The 25,623-nt window shown below is 36.6% G+C and overlaps 1 protein-coding gene across 1 annotated transcript; it reads left to right on the top strand.

The window, feature by feature from the left end:
- Positions 1-1,372: 1,372 nt before the first annotated feature.
- Positions 1,373-3,659, top strand: LOC120003143 (cytokinin dehydrogenase 3-like). Its single transcript, XM_038852057.1, has 5 exons — positions 1,373-2,000; positions 2,196-2,323; positions 2,629-2,910; positions 2,999-3,267; positions 3,371-3,659. The coding sequence occupies exons 1-5, from the start codon at positions 1,373-1,375 to the stop codon at positions 3,657-3,659; spliced, it is 1,596 nt and encodes a 531-aa protein (XP_038707985.1).
- Positions 3,660-25,623: the final 21,964 nt, after the last annotated feature.

Genomic DNA, 25,623 nt, shown 5'->3' with positions numbered 1-25,623 from the left:
CTCTCCCTCTCTATTTAGTCCCTCACGTCTCCCTCTCTGTTTTGTCAACTGTGATGACCGATGATGATTACCACATCGATCCGGACTTTGGAGACTTCAGCGACAAGGACATCTCTGGTGAAGAGGCGAGCTCCGATGACGAAGCTGAAAAATTAGACATGCTATCCCAATTCAATCCTATAGTGAAAAAAACTAGAGAATATTGATCTTGAAAGCTTGCGTAAGACTGGAGAAGCTCTTGCTGTGAGTTCTGTACCTCCTTAGATACTATGGCTCTTCATTTGACAGTAGAAGTGAAAATTAGACATCCCATTCCAATTCAATCCTATAGTGAGCAAACTAAACATTGATCTGGAAAGCTTACTTAAGACTAGAGAAGCTCTTGCTGTCAGTTCTGTACCTCAGCTGCACTCTCTATTGGCAAATGAGGATGAGATACTTGGGACAAATTCACCATCGACAAGAGAGTTCAAAGCCTAATCAGTTGCAGAGAGCCTTGCAAATGAGCCATCTGACCTTGGGAGAATGGCTGGATAAAGATATGGTTCATGTGTATAGGCTTAATGCCAAGTTAATGCGAAGGATTTATGCCATGTTAATACTTTGTTTTTTGTGGTTATAACTGTATCTGGGGTGCACTAAGGTTTTTTTGAAAAAACATTAAAAAAAAAACGTGTATTAAGCCCCCTCTCTCTTAATGGGGTTTCTTAGTTTTGGGGTGTGAATGAGAATCCGTGGAGTGCAACTAGACCTCACCTAACAAATATGTATTTCATATTTTATAAGTAAAGAGTATTTTAAGACAACTTATTAAAATTTTGGTGTAAAGTTAGAAAATATTGGTGTAAACTTATATAATTGAAGTAGGTGGTGTAAACTTAGTAGTTTTGGTGTGTGCAAATAAAATTTCCCATAGTAATAATGTTATTACCATATATATCTATATGTATTTTAGATGACGATATTGTAACAGAAAAATTTAATTGTATAAATATTATATTATTAAAATTAGGTATAGGTGTAGCTTCGCTGACAATATATCCCAGCAGTTTACAAATGCTAGAATAATCTACGGCACAATGATCGCAGTTTTAGCCGCGGCTAATGATCATTATCTTGGTAGTGATAGTAATAGTAACAATTACATCACCATATATATATCTATATATGTATTTTAGATGACCATATTGCAACAGAAAGATTTAATTGTATACAATGTTATATTATCACAATCTTTTTAAAAATAATTTTAAAATATCTAAAAAAAATTCGTGCAAATTTAGGAAGGAGAAATACTTTCATTCCTATATATACACCACCTAACATAAAAATCATTAAGCCCCCTCTCTCTCCCCCTAAACCATAGACAGAAATGGCTGAGAATTTCACAAGCAAAACATATTTGCTCATCTTGTTATTCATAACCCGTTTGGTATCCATAACAAGGAAATCCAAGCCATGGATAACATTACTCCGAAATGAATTCCTTATAAAATACATTGACATCTCCAATAGGCTCCATGTTGATGCTGATTCGATAAAATTGGCCTCAAGCGATTACGGCAACATAGTTCACCAAACTCCAGCGGCAGTTCTACGGCCATCGTCGGTGCAAGACATCACCAATCTCGTCAAATTCGCATATTCCTCCACTGTTCCCGTCACTATAGCCGCTAGGGGCCATAGCCATTCCATCCGTGGACAGGCCATGGCACGTGACGGGGTTGTGGTGGACATGATGGCTTTGAGAGAGAACGTAAATGAGAGTGGAGTGTTTGTCTCCGGAAGTGTCGATTCGGGGTTTTATGCAGACGTTGGGGGTGAGCAACTATGGGTTGATGTGTTGCACCAGACACTAAAACATGGTCTTGCACCGGTTTCGTGGACCGATTACCTGTACCTTACCGTTGGTGGAACACTTTCTAATGCCGGAATCAGTGGCCAAACGTTCCGTTTTGGGCCTCAGATCAGCAATGTTAATATGATGGATGTGATAACTGGTATGTACATGTAATTAAATTAATATTAAGAGACTAGCCATATATAGCTAGTTATATAGCTTAGTCGTTTGGGTGACATTAATTATTATGTTAATATTAGTTTGTTCATTTCATTTGATTTGATATTTTGGGAAGCCGAGGAAGGTAGTGCTACAAATACAATCGTTTGATAAATATTCCAAATCTTTTTTACAGGAAAGGGCGAGTTGGTGACTTGCTCGGGAGATGCGAGTCCGGAGCTGTTTTATGGTGTACTTGGAGGTTTGGGTCAATTAGGCATTATCACCCGAGCACGAATCGCCTTGGAACCAGCACCAAAGAGGGTGGGTTGAACATTTAAATAAATATTTGATTTTTTAAATAAAATAAAATAAAATCGGTGCACGTGGCTCTTCAAGTTAAATACTTAAATGACCACATTTTGATTGTAAAAATGATAAAAATCTCCGTAATTGATATTCGATTATCACAAATACTGAGTTTAATACACATGATTCAAGTGAGTTTTATAAACTCCATATATTCTAGATAATGCACATGAAATCATGTACGTAAAACTCAGCAATTGATATAACTGGAATACCAGTTGCTGAAATCTCTTTCATAATTGTTTTGATTGCGTATGTAGGTCAAGTGGGTAAGAATGCTTTACAGCGATTTCACAGCTTTCACAAAGGACCAAGAAAGTTTGATCTCAATCAATGGAAGGTATCAAGAGAACGCACTTCACTACTTGGAAGGTTCACTTCTATTACACAATCAAAGTCATTCAAACAATTGGAGATCCTCCTTTTTTCCACCATCCGATACCCCTAAAATCACGTCCCTCATGAAGGAGCACTGCATTATCTACTGTCTAGAATTAGCCAAGTATTATGATGATGATGCTACCCAACACACCGTAGATCAGGTACATATTGACATCCCCAAATTAAATTCAAAACAATTCTTGTCATCTTACTTTATGTTTAATTGGTATTTTTTTAATCATATTATAGGAACTGCAATTACTGCTGGATGGACTATGCTTTAATCCGGGATTTATGTTCAAAAGAGATGTATCCTACGTGGACTTTCTTGAGAGGGTCCGAAGTGGAGAGCTAAAGCTTCAGTCACAAGGATTATGGGATGTTCCACATCCATGGTTAAACCTCTTTTTACCCAAATCTCGTATCTCAGATTTCGATTCAGGTGTTTTCAAGGACATTGTGATGACAAGGAATATCACTGTAGGACCTATCCTCATTTATCCTATGAATCGAAACAAGTGAGCGAAAATACAGCTTATTTTACAGTCTATATGTTATTGTGTTTAGGGCTATGATTATTTTTGGTGGAACTAATTTATGATTGTTATTAATTAATTGCAGATGGGACGATAGAATGTCTGCAGCAATACCGGATGAAGATGTCTTTTACACTGTAGGATTTTTGCATTCAAGTGGGATTGATAGTTGGGAGGAGTTTGATGAGCAAAACAAAGAGATACTGAAATTCTGTGATAATGCTGGCATTGATGTCAAGCAGTACCTACCCTATTACACAACTAAAGAAGATTGGATTAACCATTTTGGACCAAAATGGGCAACTTTTCAAGATAGGAAAGCCAAATTTGATCCTAAAATGTTACTCTCCCCGGGACAAAGAATTTTCAACTAATTTTAGCTTCAAGAGTTCTGTGAATCTATATGATGTGGATCACGCACAGCTGGTGCATTTATGGAGAAGTATGAGCGGGATGGGAAATTGGGATGTAGTGGTCATTTACTTAATTGTTAACGTGTCGGATTGCGCTGAAAATCGCATGGTTGAAGCAAAACGTGCTCTACAAAATCATTTGCCATGCCACTGCATAAGATGGTTTTTGGGTCAAATTCAATCGTTTAGACCTCCAAATCCGTAATTTACAATTATTTTGGTCTTTTACTTTAATTTTGGAGTAAGTTGCAATTTTATTATTTCGTTTCCTTTTAAGTTATTTTAATATTTTGAATTATCGTACTATTTAAGTTTGTAACCCCTCAAGAGTGGTTTCGCTTTTGGATTAATTAAAATTACAGAGACGGCTAATCTTTGGTTTTTAATTATTTGGTATTTGTTAGAATCATCAAAGTATTAATACTTTAAATATAATATTCGTTTGTCAAATAAAAGTAGCCTTGATGCGCGTTGGCATTCCACATGTTCAAGTATGCTTATAAAAAAAAACATGTTCAAGTAGAGCGTTTCTTCATCACGCTACCGTGCATCATATATACTTAATATCTTAAGTCCATCAATAATTATTCCGTCCTTTTGTTTTATCAATATTATTATTATTTGCTAAGAAGTAAACATATTTTGAGTAACACAATGCATAAGAACAATGTTTTTTTTTTTGAAACGCCCATAGGTCACACACACGCTAAGCCATGCCCGATGGGTATAAAGGCCATCACAGCTGATGAAAACTACCCAAATCCTAATCCCCTGGTGAGAATGAAACCCTAGACCTCAAGGTCCTAGGCATGCAACCTGACTAACCAGACTACCTCCCATTCTCGCATAAGACAGTGTTGAAGCGACTAAGGGGCAAGGGGGGCCACCGCCCCCTAAAATTTTGGACTTTTATAGTATATACATATATATATATATATATACACACATATTCATATATAATATTGTTTCAACATATATATATATATATATATACACACATATTCATATATAATATTGTTTCAACATATATATATATATATATATATATATAATATTTGTAATATGATATAAACAATACATGTATTTGCTTACATATATAAAATATATAATATTTATAATGTGATATAAACTATAAAAACCCCACTAGCCCCTTAAATTTTTAGAAAAATTCTTTATACATTATATATATATAATTGTGTATATTATCAAATACTTATTCTAATAACTATATAATATGTATGGTTAATTGTTACACATTCATATAATACAATAAATATTGATTGATAAACACTCATATAAGAGATCAATGATAAACCAGTAAATTTTTTAGTAAGTAGTCATAAAAGAATTTCAAGGACTCTGCCCCGAACCCCGCCAACTTTTCATCCCCCTTCAAAAAAATTTCTGGCTCTACTCCTGCATAAGAAAATTGATTGCAACCAAGGACGTTGAAAAATAAATTATAAAATATAATGTGTATAAAAAGCAAAAAATATTAAATACAATACTAATGTTATTATAATTCGTGACATTATGATTTAAGAAAACTCTAGTTGGGATGGTGAAGTTGACTATAATATCTCCCTATAAATGCACTCCCAATCTTTTTTGTGTTATTTCCTTGTATGGGTCAAAGGCCTATGAGAGGTTCTCTTTGCATGGGCTTTGGCCTGGTTTAAACTATCACCAGTGTGGAGTGCATTTAGGTTGACGGTCCAACTGTCTGTTGGGCATATTGGGTATGGGAATTCTCAACTATCAAAAAAAATTTTAGGGTTTAGGCAACAACTTGGCGATAGCCTAGTTGATTATCTCTTCGAACTTATGACGTAAATAATCTCGCCCGAGGTCCGGAGTTTAATTCTAAATTGGCCCCACTATTTCTAAGTGGTTTGCGCTGGGTTTGTGCGTTCCTAACCTAGCCCAAGTTTAGACTTAGTGGGTTGTACAAAAGGCACGCCTATTGAGTTGTTCTCAATACCAAAAAAAGACTTTAGCATTTAAAATTATCTTCTTCAAAATCTACTATATTACAACATTATCAACACCAAATACTCAGTAACACATTTTAAAAATTGACTTTAACATTGTTTTTTGGGGCGAATTATAGCAAATTCTAGTTAAAAGAATTATAGCCTCAACCCGTCATTATTCGGTTTAAAGTATGGGAATTTAAAACGATATTAAATTGAAAGTTGGAAGGGATTCGAATTAGACCAACACTCATTAGAGAACTAAACTGCAAGTTCTAAACCATTGATGAAGATCATGGTAGACGATTGAAAAACGCTTATATAAGAGCACATAGATTGAAGATTGTTAGATGTAAAATACATCTATTTTTCTGGGTTTAAAGTTATTATTTTTCTATGATGTTTAGTGCAAAATACTGTCCACATTGATATTTTTATGAACAGGTATTGCTGGAGAGTAAAGCTGGCATTGGACAGAATTTGTAACCTGTTGCGGCCGCAGAACGCGGGAATCAGTATGCAAGTTTAAGTTGTTGATGTGACAACTACAGCTGGGCCATCTTAGGGTTTTAAAGCTATATAAGGGGGCTTATGTGCTGGAGAGAACACACGATGCAGCTGCTGAAGAAAAACAGAAACCTAATTTGGACAAAGAGGAAGAAGAAGGCACATCAAACTTGGCAGTCCAATCCTTTGACAAATCTCAATTCTCCTATTGATTTGAACGTTGTTAATGAGTATTTAGACGGTTTAAATTATGATTATGTGTAGCTAAATTCTTTTCTGGCAAGGTTTGGTAATTCTTCTACCATAAACCTTGTGCACAGATTTAATTGACAATCAGACTAAGTTTAATTCTTTGTTCTTTGGATTGATTGCTTATTTCCTATTGTTATGCATGCCTGATCAACATCATATTTCTAGGAATCGTTAGTTAAACATATTCGACTGACCATGGCCCGGTGTTTGACGAAGTAACAAGAACTTGAGTAAGATCCAAGTTTTGGGAACATAGGACATAATTGATTGGGTAATAGACCATTATCCTAAATTGTGCAATTGTTGATTTCCTAGTGCTTATGCTTGTCTTAGGAAACTCTTAGGATAGACCAACCAAGACTCCTTTGATAAAAAAAGATCTTGCAACTGGACCAAAATCGTTGTTTAGGGAAATCTAATTGACTGCAGCTGGACCAAGGCCTTTCAATTGACATTGTTAAACTTTTAAATTGTGTGATTGTGTATTAATTTGTGTGCACAGGTGGAGGTAGTTGGCAAGCCAAACCCAAGCTAGTTTCATCCATTGATACTTAGTTCAATTTTATTGCTAGTTAATATTAGAAGCGTCTGAAATTTATTTTACACTATTGTTAGTAGTTATAGTTGGTAATTAATACAGTCTTCGTGGATTCGACCCCATTCACCATTTACTCTCTTTTGGCACGTTCACTTGCGAGTGGGATAAACCCGTCGGTATTGAATTGCAAGTATTTCTTGTTATAAAAAGTATCGATCAAGTTTTTGATGTCGTTGTCAGGGACTGTTAAGTTCATTACCAATTGTTTCTTACGGCAGTAGTGTGTATTTATTTATTTAGTTTATTATTTTTCCTACTTAAACTTACCTCAAAAAAAAATTCTTTTGCACGTCCAAAATTGTCTCTTAAAATTGCATGGTCAATACTCGTTCTCAACATAAGCCACGAGAAGATTTTGATCCAGAAATTGAAAGAACGGCTAGAGCATTGAGACAAAGAAACATGGCTGAAGATCCTCTTAATCGGGCGATTCAAGCTGCAGGAGGCGATGGGAATGCTGAGGGTAATGCACGAATACCCATAATGAACAGATATATCCCACAAAATATTACCCAGCCATCATGTATCACATACCAACCTACGGGAGCAGCTAATGTGAGCTTATCACCCCAATTGCTGATTTCTGTGCCACATTATAAGGGGCGGTTTGCTGAAAATCCCCATCAATATCTGAAGGATTTTACTGATCTTTGTCGCACTCAGCATATGACAGGGATAACTGTCGACAATCTGAAACTGGTACTCTTCCCATTCACTCTTAGAGGAGGAGCCAAGATGTGGTATAATTCTATTGAAGCAGGTACCATTGGCACATGGAAGCAAATGGAAACTAAATTTTTGAGAGAAGTTCTTCCAGCTCATAGAACCAAGCAGCTGGTGCGAGAAATTCAAAATTTTCAGCAAAAAAGATGGTGATTTATTCTATGAGGCTTGGAAATATTTCAAAAGCTGCTTGACTCATTGCCCAACTCATAATTTACATAAGGATGATGTTGTACTTCACTTTTACTAAGGGTTGAATGAGGTTAATAGGATAAAGGTTGATTCAGCTTGTAATGGAGTGTTAATGAGAAAAAGTAGTGAGGAAGCAATGGAGCTATTCGAAGACTTGAGCAAAGACTCCCAACAATTTTCTACAAGGGGTAGAAGTTCAACAAGGAAGCAATGCATGTACGAAGTAAGTGCTGACACTATGGTACAAGCTGAGATGGGAAATATCAATCAAAAAATTGATATGATTATAGAAGCCATGAAGGGAATGAATGTGAAAGATCCTTCACCAACAAAGTCAGTCACTATTTGTGCTATTTGTTCAAATAATGATCATGTGACTGAAGCTTGTCCATTGACATTTATGTCGAATCAAGAGCAAGCCAATTACTTGGGACAAGGAAATTTCAACATGAGAAATCAAGCTTATCCATGGCGTAATCACCCAAATTTCTCATGGAGGAATGAACAAAATACGGCTAAATCAGTAGCTCCTGCACAGCAACCAACAAAGAGGAGTGACTTGGAGACCACAATGATGCAATTCATGTAACAAACAACTCAAGCCATTAAAAAGTTGGAGACCCAAGTGGGACAAATGGCTAAGGAGATGAGTGAGAGGAAGAAGGGAGAATTACCTTCACAGCCCTTGAATAACCCAACTGAGCACCCAGAGCAATTGAAAGCTGTAACAACTCTTCGAAGTGGCAAGCAAATTAACAAGACAAAGCAGTTGAAAACAGAGACTACAAACTGCAGTCAAGCTACGGACAGGGTACAAACAGGCTGCAAAACTGCACCAGTGGAGACACAGGAATGGGAAAGAGATTCTCCACCTTTCCCGCAAAGGTTTGCCAAAAAGAAAACTGATTCTAAGGCATTTGATATTTTTGAGAATTTGCGTAAGGTTGAAATTAATATTCCATTGCTTGATGCTATTAAACAAATTCCTTCTTACTCTAAATTTCTTAAAGAGTGTTGTACTCAGAAAGGAAAATTTGTTGCACATGAAAAAATTACTTTGAAAGAAGAAATTAAAGTTGTGTTGCTAAATAAACTTCCACCAAAGCTTAAAGATCCTGGTAGTTTTACCATATCATGTAAAGTGGGAAATCAATTTTTTGAAAAGGCACTGTTAGATTTAGGGGCAAGTATTAATTTGTTGTCTTATTCTGTTTATGAAAAACTGGGGTTGGGAGAGCTCCAAGAGACTTCTATAATTTTACAATTGGCTGATCATAGTGTCAAAAGACCTAAAGGGATTTTAGAATATGTCTTGGTAACTGTGAATGATTTAATCTTGCCTGTTGATTTTGTTGTGTTGGATATGGAGGATAGCCCTAGATCCTCATCTTTACCTATTATTCTTGGACGACCTTTTATGGTTACTGCTGATATGAATATTAGTGTGAAAAAGGGGACTGTAACTATGCAGGTGAATGACAAAGAACTGGAATTTCGTGTGTTTTGATGCTCTCAAATCTCATGATCATCATAGTGATTGTTTTAATGTTGATACTACACATGATCTTGTGAGTGAGGTGTTTCAGGTTACCAGTGTTGATCCAGTTGAGGCAGTGGTGGCGCATGGTTTGAAAGAAAAAATAATTTCTGAAGAAGATTTGGAGGATGACCAAATAGAGGAGGCTGTCAAAGCACTCCAGTTGAACCGACCCTATGGTGGTAAGAATACTCCTTCCTTTGAGCAACTGACGCCTACTAATGCATCTCTTGTTCCCTCAACACTTAAAGCACCTAATTTGGAGCTGAAGTAGTTACCTAGTCACTTGAAGTACGTTTACTGGGGTGATAACAACACTTTACCGGTGATAGTAGCTGCCAATCTAAGTTTGGAGAAGGAAGAAAAGTTGATCCGAATTTTGAGAAAGCATAAGACAGCTCTTGGGTGGACCATCACTAACATAAAGGGGATCAACCCAACTAGGTGTATGCACCAGATTTTATTGGAGAATGATGCAAAGCCCACTAGAGAGGCACAAAGGAGATTAAATCCGCATATGAAAGATGTTGTCAAAGCTGGAGATAGGTGTCGCTTGCAACTAAACGAGCTTGAAGAATTGTGGCATGAAGCCTATAAGAATGCAAAGTTATATAAAAGCGAGCCAAGAGGTACTATGACAAGAAGCTTGTGCGGAAAAAAATTTGTGTTGGGCAGAAGGTGTTAGTGTATAAATCTCATTTGAAACTTTTTTCAAGAAAACTCATATCAAAGTGGTATGGCCCGTATGTGACACAATCTGTATTACCTCATGGTGCATTAGAGTTAAAACATCAAGATTCTGATTAAACATTCAAGGTTAATGGCCATCGAGTGAAGCCTTATTTGGAGAATGTACAAGTTACCCTGGATGAAGTGGTATATCTTCACTCTACTGATCTCTGGCAGAGTATAAGGCTATATTTGGTTGAAGACAATAAATTTGACACTTCATGGGAGGTAAACCATGTGGAAGAGGAGCACAATTTTGACAACTTAAATTAGCTAAGTCTCTCTTCCTTTTCCTCACTTAATTTTGTTATTTATTTTCGTCATTGCAAATTTTCATTTTGTTCTTTCTTTCTAAACATTGAGGACAATGTCGATTTCAAGTTTGGGGGAGAGGGAATTTGTTTTTGCCAAAAATTTTTGAAATTGTTTTGAGAAGAGAATTGGCATACTTGTGCTTAATTGTTATAAAGTGTTTCTAAGAATGATGGTGTGATTCTTTGCATAATCTTTTGCAATGAATGTCCGCTTAGTTTACACATTATTTGCAACACCAATTAGCTTGTGAGGAGCCTTCAGAAAATTTTGTGTGCTATGAATTTCATGACTTTGTATAGCTAGAACTTGCATTAGACCATCTGAAGTAAATGCTATATTTTTATTTTTTGAAAGTGATGAAGGCACTCGTTGTAAAATTTGGCCTACCTTGAACCTTGCCTTTGTTCTCATTCCTTTGATTGAATATTCTTCTCTTGTGATAAACCTTCCCATATTTGTGATGTGTTATGCATGTTTCATAAGTCATAAAAATAGAATTCCATCATGAGACTATTGTTTGAGGTGTTTGGAAGGTGATTGATTAGGTGAGGAGGAGTTTAAGTGTGGTGTTTGAAGGAAGAGAGTTTTGAATATTGGCAGATGTGTATAAAAGAGTTATGAGAAATTTGCAACCTGTTTGTGACCTAAGTGCGACCTGAAGTTCACACAAAAATCGGGGACGTAAATCTGAAGCAGCCAATTCTTTAAAAAAAAAAAAGAAAGGAAAAAGAAGAAGAAAAAGAAAAGAAAAGAACACTAGAGAAGCAGAAGTTTCTCAAGAAGAATTCTAATAAGGTTCGCTCTTGATTCAAGATCTATCTATGGCTACTAGAGGTTCAAAGAGGAAGAAGGAGCACACGTGTAAGAATGAGATGAAGGAGGCTCAACAGAGATTTGAAGCTCAACAGAGGAAGATGTTTGATCTAATTCGTGATTGGACCTTACCCTGATTTTATTTGGTTGATGTGCTAATGTGATGACTAGGATTATTAATGCTCTGACTTGTTATTTTGGAGGAGTGGAAGTTCTTGTTATTCTATTATGTTGCTTCGGTTAGATGGAGTTAGGATTAGTCTTTTGATGGATGCCTATTTTTGAGACTTTGTGATATATGGCATGATCATCACATGTTTTGTTTGAACCTTACCTTTATCTAGCTTATGTTATTTCTTGAAGCTTATCCTTGTTGCATTGAACTTAATTGTGATTGGATTATGATGACGTTAGTTTGAATCCAATTTATACTAATCTTGTGCATTTTTTGAGCCTTCTTTAGCCAATTTTCTTGCTCCCAATAAAGTCATTCTGATTCATTGAATGAGAATTTTAGTGTGAAGTAAGGTTGGTGGACATGCGAGCATATGGCTGCAGGTTATGAGTTCATAAGAGAGTAAACACTACCCTTATACACTTGAGTGGAAATTTTCTTTTATATATTGTGTGTGTACCTTGGTGAGGGTGTGTGAGAATAATAGTGTAAACTAAAGTGGTTGTGAGCAGAGTTAAGGCAGTGCAATTTTCTATTGGATGTCAATGTTGCATTGCATTAATGAGAGGGTACTTGTAATGTCAATTCTTGATTGAAGTTTTTCAAAAGATGCTTAAATGGTTTAAACTTTTCCTTGATTGCTTGCTTGAGGACAAGCAAGGTTGAAGTTTGGGGGATTTTGTGCTTAAAGTTATTATTTTTCTATGATGTTTAGTGCAAAATACTGCCTATATTGGTATTTTTATGAACATATACTGTTGGAGAGTAAAGCTGGCATTGGACAGAATTTGTAACTTATTTTGCAAAGTGTTGCCGCAGCAGAACGTGGGAATCAGTCTGCACATTTAAGTTGCTGATGTGGCAACTACAGCTGGGCCATCTTAGGGTTTTAAAGCTATATAAAGGGGTTTATGTGCTAGAGAGAACACACGCTACAGCTGCTGAAGAAAAACAGAAACCTAATTTGGACAAAGAGTGACGGCAAAAAGAAGAAGGCACATCAAGCTTGGCAGTCCAATCCTTCGACAAATCTCAATTCTCCCATTGATTTGAACATTGTTAATGAGTATTTATATGGTTTTAATTATGATTATGTGTAGCTAAATTCTTTTCTAGCTAGAGTTTGGTAATTCTTCTATCATAAACCTTGTGCACAGATTTAATTGACAATCAGACTAAATTTAATTCTTTGTTCTTTGGATTGATTGCTTATTTCCTATTGTTATGCATGCCTAATCAACATCATAATTCTAGGAATCATTAGTTAAACATATTCGGCTAACCATGACCAGGTGTTTGACGAAGTAACAAGAACTTGCGTAAGATCCAAGTTTTGGGAACATATAACATAATTGATTGGGTAATAGACAATTATCCTAAATTGTGCAATTGTCGATTTCTTAGTGCTTATGCTTGTCTTAGGAAACTCTTAGGATAAACCAACTAAGATTCCTTTGATAAGAAAAGATCTTGCAACTGGACCAAAGTCAGGATCGAGATTTAGGGAAATGTAATTGACTGCAGCTGAACCAAGGCCTTTCAATTGACATTGTTAAACTTTTAGATTGTGTGATTGTGTATTAATTTGTGTGCACAAGTGGAGGTAGTTGGCAAGCCAAACCCAAACTAGTTTTTATCCATTGATACTTAGTTCAATTTTATTGCTAGTTAACATTAGAAGCGTCTGAAATTTATTTTACACTATTGTTAGTAGTTATAGTTGGTAATTAATACAGTCTTCATGAATTCGACCCCATTCACCATTACTGTCTTTCGACACGTTCACTTGCGAGTGGGATAAATCCGTCGGTATTGAATTGCAAGTATTTCTTGTGATAAAAGGTATCGATCAAAGATCAAGGAGGCACGTGTGCAACGGCACCCGATCATGCTGAAGCTAGTGTGGCGATCATGCAAGCTTTACATGAAGAGGACTTCTGTGGAGAATCAAGTTTGTCCGAAAAGGATGCAATCAAGGATTGCATGCAGCCGTAAATTAAAGGCTAAGAAAGTCAAGTCATAGTTATTAGCTTAATATTTGTTTTCGATAATAACAGCCTTATTATTAGGCTACGTTTTACTTTCCTATATAGTATTCTTCTATTCCTACTTCGTAGTCTTTGCCCATAAGATCCAGTTTGTTTACTGTTTTCTGTATCAAAGAAATTTTAAAAAAAACGAGATTTATTCTCAAGTTCTTTCTTGTTCCTCATGTTTGGGTCTCTCATTCATAATTGGTGCTTTCATTGAGAAGTTCCTTTCAATGGCAACCCAAAAGGAATTGATTGAAATATTGAAAACCAACCTTCAAGCCATCAACACGGAAGTCCAAACTGGAATCCAAGACATTCAACAATGGATGGCAAAGCTAGAGGAGGTGATATGAAGGAGCTTGGAAGAAAGAATACGTGGTAACTCATCCCACGTATCGAGCAACGAATCAGGGTCTCATCCGAGGAAGAAGACACTACATGCGCAAAAACATTGGATACAAAAGAAACATTCCCAACCACCAACAAACCAAGAATGATCTTTTCGTCTTTCGAAGGAGAAGATATTGTGACATGCTTAGTAAAGCGAACCACTTTTTTAAAAATCATTTGGTGATAGCCTAATCGGTTATCTCTCAAGATTTATACGTTAAAGAATCTCGCCTTAGTTTGGTCGACGCTTGGGATAGATGAGAGGAAGAAGAATTTGTTCATTGATTTCTTGACTATTACAATGGCTAGGAGCCTTTGATATTAACGCATGTAGAACAACAAAAGAATCAAATCAATGTTTGATAGGAAGCAAAAACACTGGAATCCACCATAAATTTGAGAGAAAACTCTCTAAGGTTTTGATAAGTTTGATAAAATGATAGATAATGACCACTAGGACCGACTACAACCCTAATATATGCTAAAGTAAAAATAGAAAATTATAAAATACCATTCAAAACAGAAAATAGCCCGTTTGAGGCTTGAAATCAGTGACGTAGCAAGGATTTGTCATGAGAAGGGGCACTATGGGGGTTGCTGCCCCCGAAATTTTTTTGGATTATTTATATGTTATTTGTTAACATCTAATTCAATAAATATAACTAGGTATGCAATACTAGCGTCATTTTAATTGAATTACATACATTATGTTATATTACTAAAACTTGACATATAACAAGTAAAATAATTTTTTTTTTTACAATCATGAGTTTTGATGAGTGGCTATAAAATAGTTGAGTAAGTAATTACAATTTAATTATAATTAGCTTTTTTTTTCCCTATTGAATCTATGGTCAATAAGTTACTTTTCCCTAAGCGTAATAGATGAATAAAATGTTACGAAGAGTTGAAATTGAATGAAATAAACAAAGATGATTAGATTTAGTAGAAAAATTAATTGAATAAGGAACCACTTTTGTTAGTTATTGAATAAGCAAGAATAATGAGAAATAGTTAACTAAAAGGTTTAAAAGTAAAGATATAAATAGTCAAGAAAAAACTAAAATGTCAAAAACTAAAGACAATAAAAAAAAAAACAACAAATGGGTGCTTAGTTTTTCCCAAAATAAGAAAAGATTGCCTTGTTTTGGGCAACAAAAAGAAAAAGAAACAAAACAAATGCTTTAATACGTCGTGGGAATAGAATTCGGGTGACAAGGATAACAAACAAGTACAACTACCATTGGACTACATCATTTTTTGTCACGTGGTATATGCTTATATGTATATCTAGTAAAATATTTTCTAAGATCTAGGGCGCATGTGCTCCCCTTAGTCCCTTAATAGCTCCATCCCTTCCCGAAATGATAGAATTTGGCGAAACGAGGATAGGGCCTAAGGCCAACTGCTCTCATTTGGTTCAGAATGTCGTTTCGCTTCAACTAGTCCAATTTCAATGAAATCGGACAACATTTGCAAATTTTTCAGTTGAGCGACTTCATGCTCCACATTGATTTCTACTAACTGATATAAATGATAATTTCCAACAATTTTCTGTTTTGATTATTTCACCCTCATTTCAACCCTATATCAATCCCTTCCACCTCAAAAGAGCTCGACCCGAGCAAAATTCAAGGCAAAACACCTTCAGCAGAGTGAAACACGTACAAATCAGCAACATTGAAAGTGTTCGACATCCCAATATGAGTTGGAAGATCTACCACATAAACATTGTCATTAATCTTCTTCAAAACCTTGAAAGGGTCATACTTTTTAGGCTTCAATTTGTTGTAGGTGCCTATCGGAAAACGCTCCTTACACAAGAACACCATAACCAAATCACCCTCTTTAAAAAGCTTAGCACATCTGTGTTTATCTGCAGTAGCCTTATACATTGCATCAGCCGTCTCCAGCTTTTTCTTGACTTCAGCCTCTATTGCCTAGGAGTTTTTAGTAAAATTGCCTACATCAACACTAACTCCAGGGGCCGCTGGCAGCCTCACTAAGTCCACAACATCTATAGGAACCTGCGTGCAAACCAGAGCAAATGGAGATTTACTATTGGTGTAGTATCCGATTTTAGTTCGGTTGAATTTTAAAATAATAATAAATAAAAAATTAATTTTTAAAAAAGAACACAAAAAAAAACCAAGCCGAGAATGGCTTCAGTGATCCTGAGCACTTTTCTAAAAAATCTCTTTCCAAAATTCAGCCAAGCCGGGAATGGTTTCAGTGCTCCCAAGCACTTTTTTATAAAAAAATCTTTTTCAAAATTCAGCTCAGCCGGGAATGGCTCCAGTGATCCCAAGCACTTTTTTATACAAAATCTCTTTCCAAAATTCAGCCAAGCTGGGAATCGCTTCAGTGATCCCGAGCACTTTTTACGAAAAATCTTTTTCAAAATTCAGTCGAGCTGGGAATGGCTCTAGTGATCCCGAGCACTCTTTTATACAAAATCTCTTTCCAAAATTCAGCCAAGCTGGGAATCGCTTCAGTGATCCCAAGCACTTTTTATGAAAAATCTTTTTCCAAATTTCAGCCAAGCTGGGAATGGCTCCAGTGATCCCGAGCACTTTTTATAAAAAATCTCTTTCCAAATTTCAACCAAGCCAGGAATGGCACGGCTCTAGTGATCCCAAGCAATTTTTATAAAAATCTCTTTTCAAAATCCAGCCAAGCCGGGAATGGCTCCAGTGCCCCCAACACTTTTTATAAAAAAACTTTTTCCAAATTTCAGCCAAACCGAGAATGGCTCCAGTGATCCCGAGCACTTTTTTATAAAAAAATCTCTTTCAAAATTTCAGCCAAGCCGAGAATGGCTCCAGTGATCCCGATCACTTTTTATTAGAAAAGATCTTCTCATTAACAACTAAAACATCTACATTATTGATGTGCCAAATATATACATACATTTGTGCATCCTTTACACATGATTTCATCCCATTTTGAGTTGATTAAGAGTTCATATTGCCTAAGAAAACTATATTTGCATATTGTAGGTGCCAAGGCAAGAAAGGGAGGAAAAGAGTGCAAAATGAAGATTTGGACTCCAGAACTGATTTCCGATCGATCGGAGCCATTCCCGGTAGATCGGACCTACCAAAACACCCAAAAATTCATAGAGACAGATTGTATTTCTGATCAATCGGAACAGTGTCCGATCAATCGGAGTTACTATTCACAGCATGCGCAGTTTCATGGAAAAGGTTCCGAATTCACGTGTTTTTGAGCCAAAATGACCCCAATTTGTTTGGGAAACGACATAAAAGTTTGGAGAAGTATAAAGGGGCATAAAATAGGTTTTTGGGGATGTTCTTGGAGCTGGGTTTCATTCTCTACCTTGGAGGCCACCATTGGAGCTTGGAGAAGAAGAGGGTTCACAAGGGGTTTCTCTCTTCTCTTTTATCTTAGTTTTTATGGTTGATTTCCATTACTTGATGATGTATCTTGACTCTATGAGTGGCTAGATTTCTTTACTAGGGTCTTAATGTAACCAATCTTTGAAGATTCAATAAACTTGGTTTCCTTATTTCTTGATTTCTCTCTTTTGATTGATTGTCTATGGGTGCTTTTGAATGTTTGGTCATCATTCAATTGATTTGTTGCCTAGATTGAGACTGGAAGGAGATATCTAGGGTTCGCTTCAAGCCATAGATGACATAGGGTGTATGAACCATATGAATATATGTTTGTGACTTATGCAATCGCTAAATGATTTTCATTGTTCTTAATAGGTTTTTGATATATTAATCCGATTGTTAGGAATAACAGGGATTTATATTGAAAATACGTTTGATGTATCTAGGAATAGAACATTGAATAGGATGGGAAATCGATTGTCATTATTGAGAGATGAATTAGGGATTAAGGGACCAAGAGAATTGAATTGGATAGGTGAGGTGAAGTTAAGTACCCTAATGCCTTCCATCTTCGATTACATACTTGTGTTTGATTTGTCTTTGTTCCTTTTAATTAGTTTAGTTAACAATCAAACCCAACCACTCATCTTTTTTACCCAATTTGCATAATTATTGCTTGTTTGACATTGATTTCTATTGCCAACTTATCCCTAGTGGAAACGATAATTTACTCATCTCTTTATTACTTGTGCGATTTGTGCGCTTGCAATTAAATCCATATCAATTATCAACGTAAACATTGTCATTATAAACCAGAAAAAATATAATTACCTCCTCCGCTTCCAGTATATCATTGACAGTCTTCGACTTTGGTGCCTAAGTTGATGACAACTTCAACATTCTAGGCAACAAATTTACATCAACACAGTTTGTAAAATTTTCTGCAATACTCGAATAACCTCATAAACCCACAGTTGGAAAGCCCAAGGAAAACCCAGAAGATTGTACCACTCATAATCATTCTTCTTCTCTTTAAATTTCTCGGATCTTCCAACAAGACAATTAGTCAGGGATTGTATTGTCTTCCTGTAGGACAAAGTACCTCATGGATACTTGTTGAACATATCCAAATAATCAACCAGTTTGAATAAATCAACATCAATCAATAGTTTCACATCTCTGCCTAAGAGCACAAACTCAACAAAATAGACAAGTGCCAACTTAAACACATCTTCTGGATCTTGGCACTACATAAAAGTCTTTTGTAACTCTTGACATGATATATGATAACTTCCTTTGAAGTACTTATCTTGCAAACCCACCCTAGGTTCACCAGCTTTCTCTATCTCATGCAACAATAATGAGATGTCGGGTAGGGAGTAACACCTCAGTCCTGTTATGAGGTTAAATTCCCTTATTGAAAAAATGGCTTCTTTTCCACCAATAAAAAACACCAACCTCCCTTTTTTTTCATCCTCTTTTGATTGTATTTGTGTAAGGAGGAGTTGTTGTACAATCTGAGGAGCCCATTTCATGTTTTTGAGTTGTAGGAACGTCCCAAAACAGGATCCCCTAAACAAAGTAAGTTGATCTTCGTTTAGCTTACTTTTGATGTCGCTTATAGTTTCATATACATTTGAAAACGATAGAACCTTCGCACCAAATCTCTCATTCATGGGAATCTTGTAAGCCATTTTATGTCAATTCTGCATATATATGAAAAGTTTAAAATAAGTTTATCAACCATAAACACAAAACTAATACAGTTATCAACTAAATATATATGCATTTATCAACCTAAAATTAATTCATTTATCAATGAAAACCATTCGATATCAACCTAAATAAAAGTAGTTATCAACGTAAAAGTAATACAGTTATCAACGAAAAATGTACAAACTTTCATGAACAGTACAACACCTTTCTACACTAATTCCAATATCCATGACCATACATTATCATGAATATCTACATGTACTGGAAAACTGAGAACAACCAACATGCATGCCTTTGACAACGTAGCCAACGAAACCCAACACCCTATAACATATATGTTACATGCATGACTATTTCACTAACATCTTCTAAAAATATAAACGAACCCATAATTCAGAAACTCATGGAGTACAAGGCAATATCAACGAATATTCAAACAAAAATAACGTAAATCAGCACCATTAAGCCATGAAAGGAGACTAACCTTAGTCGCGTTCGTTGTTCATGGGTAAAAAACCAGAAGGAAATGCCAACAAAGTGGTATGTCTCAATAGAAAGAAGAAGATGAAGATGAGAGAGAAAAAATGTAAACTGGCACGGTGTGAAGAAGAAGATGAAAGGACATGTAAAACGCAAATCGAGAAGGTTACTGTTGAGTTTCAGAGTTTTTGCCTGTACAAGGGTAAGATCGTCTTTTCATATATTAAAAGGGTTAAATTTAAGTGTTTTGAAAAGAATGATTAGATGTAAAAAATGTTTATTACCATGGGTCATTTTTCAAAAAAACCCAAAATTGAAGATCAAAATATTCGAAATAAAAGCATTACTTTCCATGTTTCAGTTTTCCTGTACGAAACTCGGTTGACTACACTTTTGTATGTCTTTTATGAATAAAAGACATACAAAGGAGGGCAGCTGTAGTAATCGATTTTTGTCCGACTGAATTTTAAAATAATAATAAAAAAATAATTTTAAAAAAAAAGAACACAAAAGTCAAAAATAAAAAAAATTCAAACCCAAAAATTCATTTCTTTGCTTAAGACCCATGAGCCCACAAATACCCAAAATTCAAGGCTTCTTTCTTTTTAAACAAATAAGCCTAAATTTTGACCCAACTTCCCACCAAAGTTAAAACCTTAGAAATATCTACGAAAAAAAAAAGAAATAAAAAAGCAAGAAAAAGGAAAAGTGGGGTGCACACTGTCCACAAAAAAAAAGGATTAGGAATTAAAAATAATAAAAAAAAAAAGCAAGTGTGCCGTGTATAAAAGAGAAAGAGAGGGTTCTGTGTGAAAAGAAGGAGGAGGCGTGAGAGACGGAGAGAAAGAGGGGACAAGGAGGAAGGAAAAAAAATGGGAAAGTTTTGAGTGGAGGGCGCCGCACACAGCAGGAGAAGAAGAGTGGGCTATTTTTTACAAGTTGGGCCTCACTCCTAATGAATGGGTTGGTTGAAACAATTTCGAAGGCAACAAAAATGGAAAACTTTAGTCACACCCCACTTTTTACTAAAGACACCCCGTCAACTGAGTTTTACAAGGGATGGTCAGCTCAAATTGGGGTGTCTTTAGTAAAAGGTGAGGTGTGACTAAAGTTTTCCAACAAAAATATATATTTTTCCTGCATATAGAACCAACAAGAGCTGGAAAATTATAACAGCGGGCAACGCCATTGGTTGGTTGAAACAACAATGTCAGAAAATTATTACTACAACGGCGAAAATAAATTGCAACATAAGCTAAACTGGCTAGGACAATGTTGCAGAGGAATGCATAAACAAAGGACACTAACAAAATATATATTTTGATAAAAAAAAACAAAATATATATATATGTTGAATTGTCTTACGTAACCAAATTAGATAAATTATTTTATTTTAGATTAATATACAATGTAAACATAAAATGATTTTATATTAATATTATTAGTCATATAATATAACAGTAATTTAGATATGTCAAAAGCATCTCACCGCACCACAGTTTTAAAAGTGATGCGCCAAACAACTTTGCGTTTGTACTAACCTCACAGCACCACAGTTTTAGACCTTACAGTGCCACAATTTTAGATCTCACAACACCGCACAACAATTCACAACACGTCCAAACGAACACATTATGAGAGCAAAACTCGTCGAGAAGGCCTAGACTTTTATAGCATACCATTCTTTCTACATGACCCTCGTGCGTTGGCTTTGGGGCAAGGATCCAGAAGGCTGGATTGACCTTTGTGAACCTCAGCATTCAGTGGTCGGGTTCCCTCCTGTTGCCTTTACCCAGCCGCAAGATGCTTAGTTTTGTCGGAAAGGGAATGCTTCTTCCCCTTTACTGTGTAGGTGCTAAAACCAGGCAAAGAATTATATGAATCAGTTCACTTGACCAACCTGAGTCTTCGAGCCTCTAGCTCTTGTTTGGGAACATCTTTTGATGACAGGCTGACCGAAGGAAGAAGCACCGGCGGGATCCTACTTCTATCTCATCAGAAGCAGGAGCCGGAACAGTGCATCCAGTAGTTATTTCCTCTTTACCTCTTTGTTTCTTCCCAAAGCTCTCACGGGCCTTGATCCTGCAGCCAATTTCAGAGACACCTAAACTGACCATCCAAAAGTATTAGCATTTGCATCCATTTTATCAGGACTAACTGGACCACAAGGTTCAGTTTTCATCTTGAACCAGAAAATCCTGATCCCTTAACGGGCTTCTAAATATCCGAGCTTGAAGCCGCAGACTCAGCCATATATAGGAGCAACTTGGAGAAGAGAAAGCTAAGTGGTTTTCAGCAGGATCTTTTGCAGAAATAGAGACATGTCTGTCTAACCATTAGCCTGGGGTGGGGTGGTTTGGAGGTAGAAGAAAAAACTTTTACCTCTTGGTCGTTGGCGCTTGAGGTCTCGGTAGAGAGCTATATGTTCATTTGGTTATGTTACCCATGATATTTTGTCTTGTTAGCCTTTTCCTTTTAGTTTACTCATATCATTGCGTTGGGTTTGATAGTGGAGAGGAGATTCTAGTAACCAGTGGAGTGGCGCATACCATGGAGGACAAGGCTACGGTGGTGGCTATGGATACACTGCTTCCTCAAATCAGGTTCCTAATATGTATGGAACAGTTGCAGCTTCCGGTGCTTCATTACCGAGGGGGTAGGGCAATTCCCTGTTACAAAGTCAATGATTTGTATAATTTGTATAGGAGTAATTGTAGGGTAATCAATTGTATAAGAGTGATTGTAGGATAATCAATCAGTGATTCAAAGTCAATGATTTGTATAATTTGTATAGGAGTAATTAAAGGGTAATCAATTGTATAAGAGTGATTGTAGGATAATCAATCACTTATTAAAAAAAGTCAAAAAAAGGATACGAAATTATTTTCTCCTGAATATTCCTTTCAAGTTGGTATCGGAGCCACTCGAAAAGAACACCAAAACCACCATTAAATCCGTTCACCACCACTACCGAATAATGGTCGAGAAGATTGAATCATCTGGATCAAAATCCCTTGAATTAGCTGGATTCAAATCCCCTCAAGTGATTGTCCAATCCGATGGTAATTTCAACATTGGAATTACCCTCACTGAATCAAATTATGATGTATGGTCTCAATTGATAGAGATGCATATTGCCGAAAGGGAGAAACTCTCCTATATCCGTGAAAAAACCACAGCCCCGAATGAATCTGATGATGGGTACGAGCGATGGTATACAGATAATCAGAAGGTTAAGAGATGGCTATTGATGTCCATGTCTCCTGAAATCATGAAACGCTACATTCGTTTGCCTACTGCTCGAGAAATTTGGAAAGCTTTGTCTAAAGCTTTTTTTGATGGAACTGACGTGTTACAAGTTTTCTCCTTACACCAAAAGGCTTTCTCTGCCAAACAAAATGGTAGAGCACTTTCGTTGTATTATGGAGACTTAACTGAAATCTTTGGTGAGTTGGATCATCGTGATAAGGTGATTATGGAAAGTGAGAAGGACATTGAATCTTATAGGAAATCTGTTCAGCGACAAAGGGTACACATCTTTCTTGCCGGATTAGATGGTGAATATGACCAAATCCGTGGTGAAATTTTGAGGAAGGATCCTATTCCAGAATTAGAAGAATGTTATGCTCTGGTTCGTCGTGAATCACACCGCCGTGCAACTATGAATGGAGAACCCGAAAATTCCGAAGCCTCTGCCATGGTGGCACGAAATCGACCTCATCAAAGTCGACCAGATCGATCCCGGTCCAACCATCCAAAGGGCTTCAATGGTGCCGACAAGTCTAGCTACAAGTGCACTCATTGCGGAGCATCAGGTCACACCAAAAGCCGTTGCTATGAAATTGTGGGATATCCAGAATGGTGGGATCACACACGTGACTCAAGGAAGGTGAATCCTAAAAGAACTTCAACCGCTGCACTAGTTGAAACACAACCAGATGATGACAAGAATGTTGATACAAAGGCCTCAGCACTAATAGCAGCAGCAGGTAATGATGGTAAGGTTTTAAATATTTCTGCATCTGTTTCTAATAGTACATGGATAATTGATTCTGGTGCTACAGATCATATGACATTTGATTCTGAACAAATCTCACCTTTCAAACCATCCTCCCAAAAGTTTGTATCCACTGCCAATGGTACTCCTGCCCCTGTTATCGGGGAAGGATCTTTGTCTCTTACTGATTCCATGAATTTAGATTCTGTTCTAATAGTGCCGTCTTTGGATTACAATCTATTGTCAGTTGCACAAATAACCGCTGCCCTATTTTGTGTTGTGATTTTTTGGCCTAACTTTTGTGTTTTTAAGGATATCCGAACGAAGCAAACGATTGGTTGTGGTGTTAGGCGAGGGAAGCTATATTACTTGGATTTGGTGTCAACAAGTTCAGATAAGTTGCGTCACTCTTTGATAGTGGATAGCTCTGAGGACCAGAGAAGGAACTCTGACATATGGTTATGGCATCGTCGTCTTGGGCATGCTTCCTTTGGTTACCTAAAGAAATTATTTCCTAGTTTGTTTTCAAAACTTGATATATCTAGTTTTCGTTGTGATGTTTGTGAACTTGCAAAGAGCCATCGTGCCTATTATCCATCAAGTTTCAATAAAAGTTCAGTTCCGTTTATGATCATACACTTTGATGTTTGGGGTCCTTCCAAAGTTACTACCTTGGGTGGATCCCGTTGGTTTGTTACATTCATTGATGATTGCACTCGGATGACGTGGGTGTGCTTGATGAAAACCAAAGGTGAAGTGAATTTGCTATTCCAAAAGTTTCATAAAATGATTCATACACAGTATAATGCACAGGTCAAGGTTCTCCGTAGTGATAATGGCGGCGAATACATGAGTTCTGAACTTCAACAATATTTAGCAACTCACGGCATCGTTCATCAGCGTACCTGTCCCCATACACCCCAAAAAAATGGGGTAGCTGAACGGAAGAACCGTCACTTGTTGGAGATTGTCCGTGCCTCATTAATTGAAGCCCATATGCCTTTGTCTTATTGGGGAGAAGCTCTCACCTCGGCAGCTTATTTGATTAATAGAGTACCCTCAAGCACTCTTGAATTTCGAACTCCATCAGAGACTCTTTTTGAAGCCGTTGAGGCACCAACTATGATCAACTTACCTCCACATGTTTTTGGCTGTATTGTTTTCGTCCACCTACAACAACATCAGCGTAGCAAGTTGACACCTCGTGCTTTACGATGTGTATTTCTTGGTTACGCATCACAACAAAAGGGGTACCGATGTTATCACCCTCCAACTCAGCAAATGTTTATTACACTGGATGTTCGATTCCATGAAGACTCTATGTATTTCTCATCTGAGTCTGACCTTCAGGGGAAGTACAAAGAAGAAGTCCAGACGTTAAACTATGATATTCGCATGCGAAATGAGGAGGAATCTTCTGTCATTGATAACCAAAAGGGTGGCTTGAGTTTAGATGATAGCAAGGATACAGCTACAGATAAGAGTAATAAGAATTTGGATGTTAGTGTGGATGCAGCTACTGATACAAGTGATAAGTCTACTACGGGTGACATGAATATTAGTGGGACAATTGAAAGTGGTGATATGGGGGACTTGGATATTAGTGGCACTAGTGGTACAAGTGAAAGTGGTGATATGGGTGACTTGGATGTTAGTAGTACTACGGGTGACTTGGATATTAGTGGAAGTGGTGATACACTTTTGGACCAAAGCCATGATATGGACTCCCTCAAATCACCAAACCAATCTCTTGCTTCAGGTATTCCTAAGAACTTGTCTGAACAACCAAAAAAACAACTACCACTCCGTCACACAAGAGGTATTCCTAAACCCACATATGAACCTGAACTTTCTAGTCGAGTTAAATATCCCATGAGTCATTATGTGTCTATTCATCGTATGTCAGAATCAAATAAGTCATTTGTAAATCAATTATCTACTGTATCTATTCCTAACAGTGTGCAGGAAGCCTTAGCCGATCCAAGGTGGAAATTCGCGATGAATGAGGAGATGAAATCATTACAGAAAAATAAAACTTGGGAACTTGTTGATCGTCCCCAAGGAAAAAAATTGGTTGGATGCCGATGGATTTATACTGTGAAGTATAAAGCAGATGGTACTATTGAACGTTTTAAG

The sequence above is a fragment of the Tripterygium wilfordii genome, chromosome 7, assembly GCF_013401445.1.
Source record: "Tripterygium wilfordii isolate XIE 37 chromosome 7, ASM1340144v1, whole genome shotgun sequence".
Classification (NCBI taxonomy): domain Eukaryota; kingdom Viridiplantae; phylum Streptophyta; class Magnoliopsida; order Celastrales; family Celastraceae; genus Tripterygium; species Tripterygium wilfordii.
The sequence above is the reverse complement of the archived record's forward strand: the minus strand, read 5'-3'. Positions and strand labels throughout refer to the sequence as shown.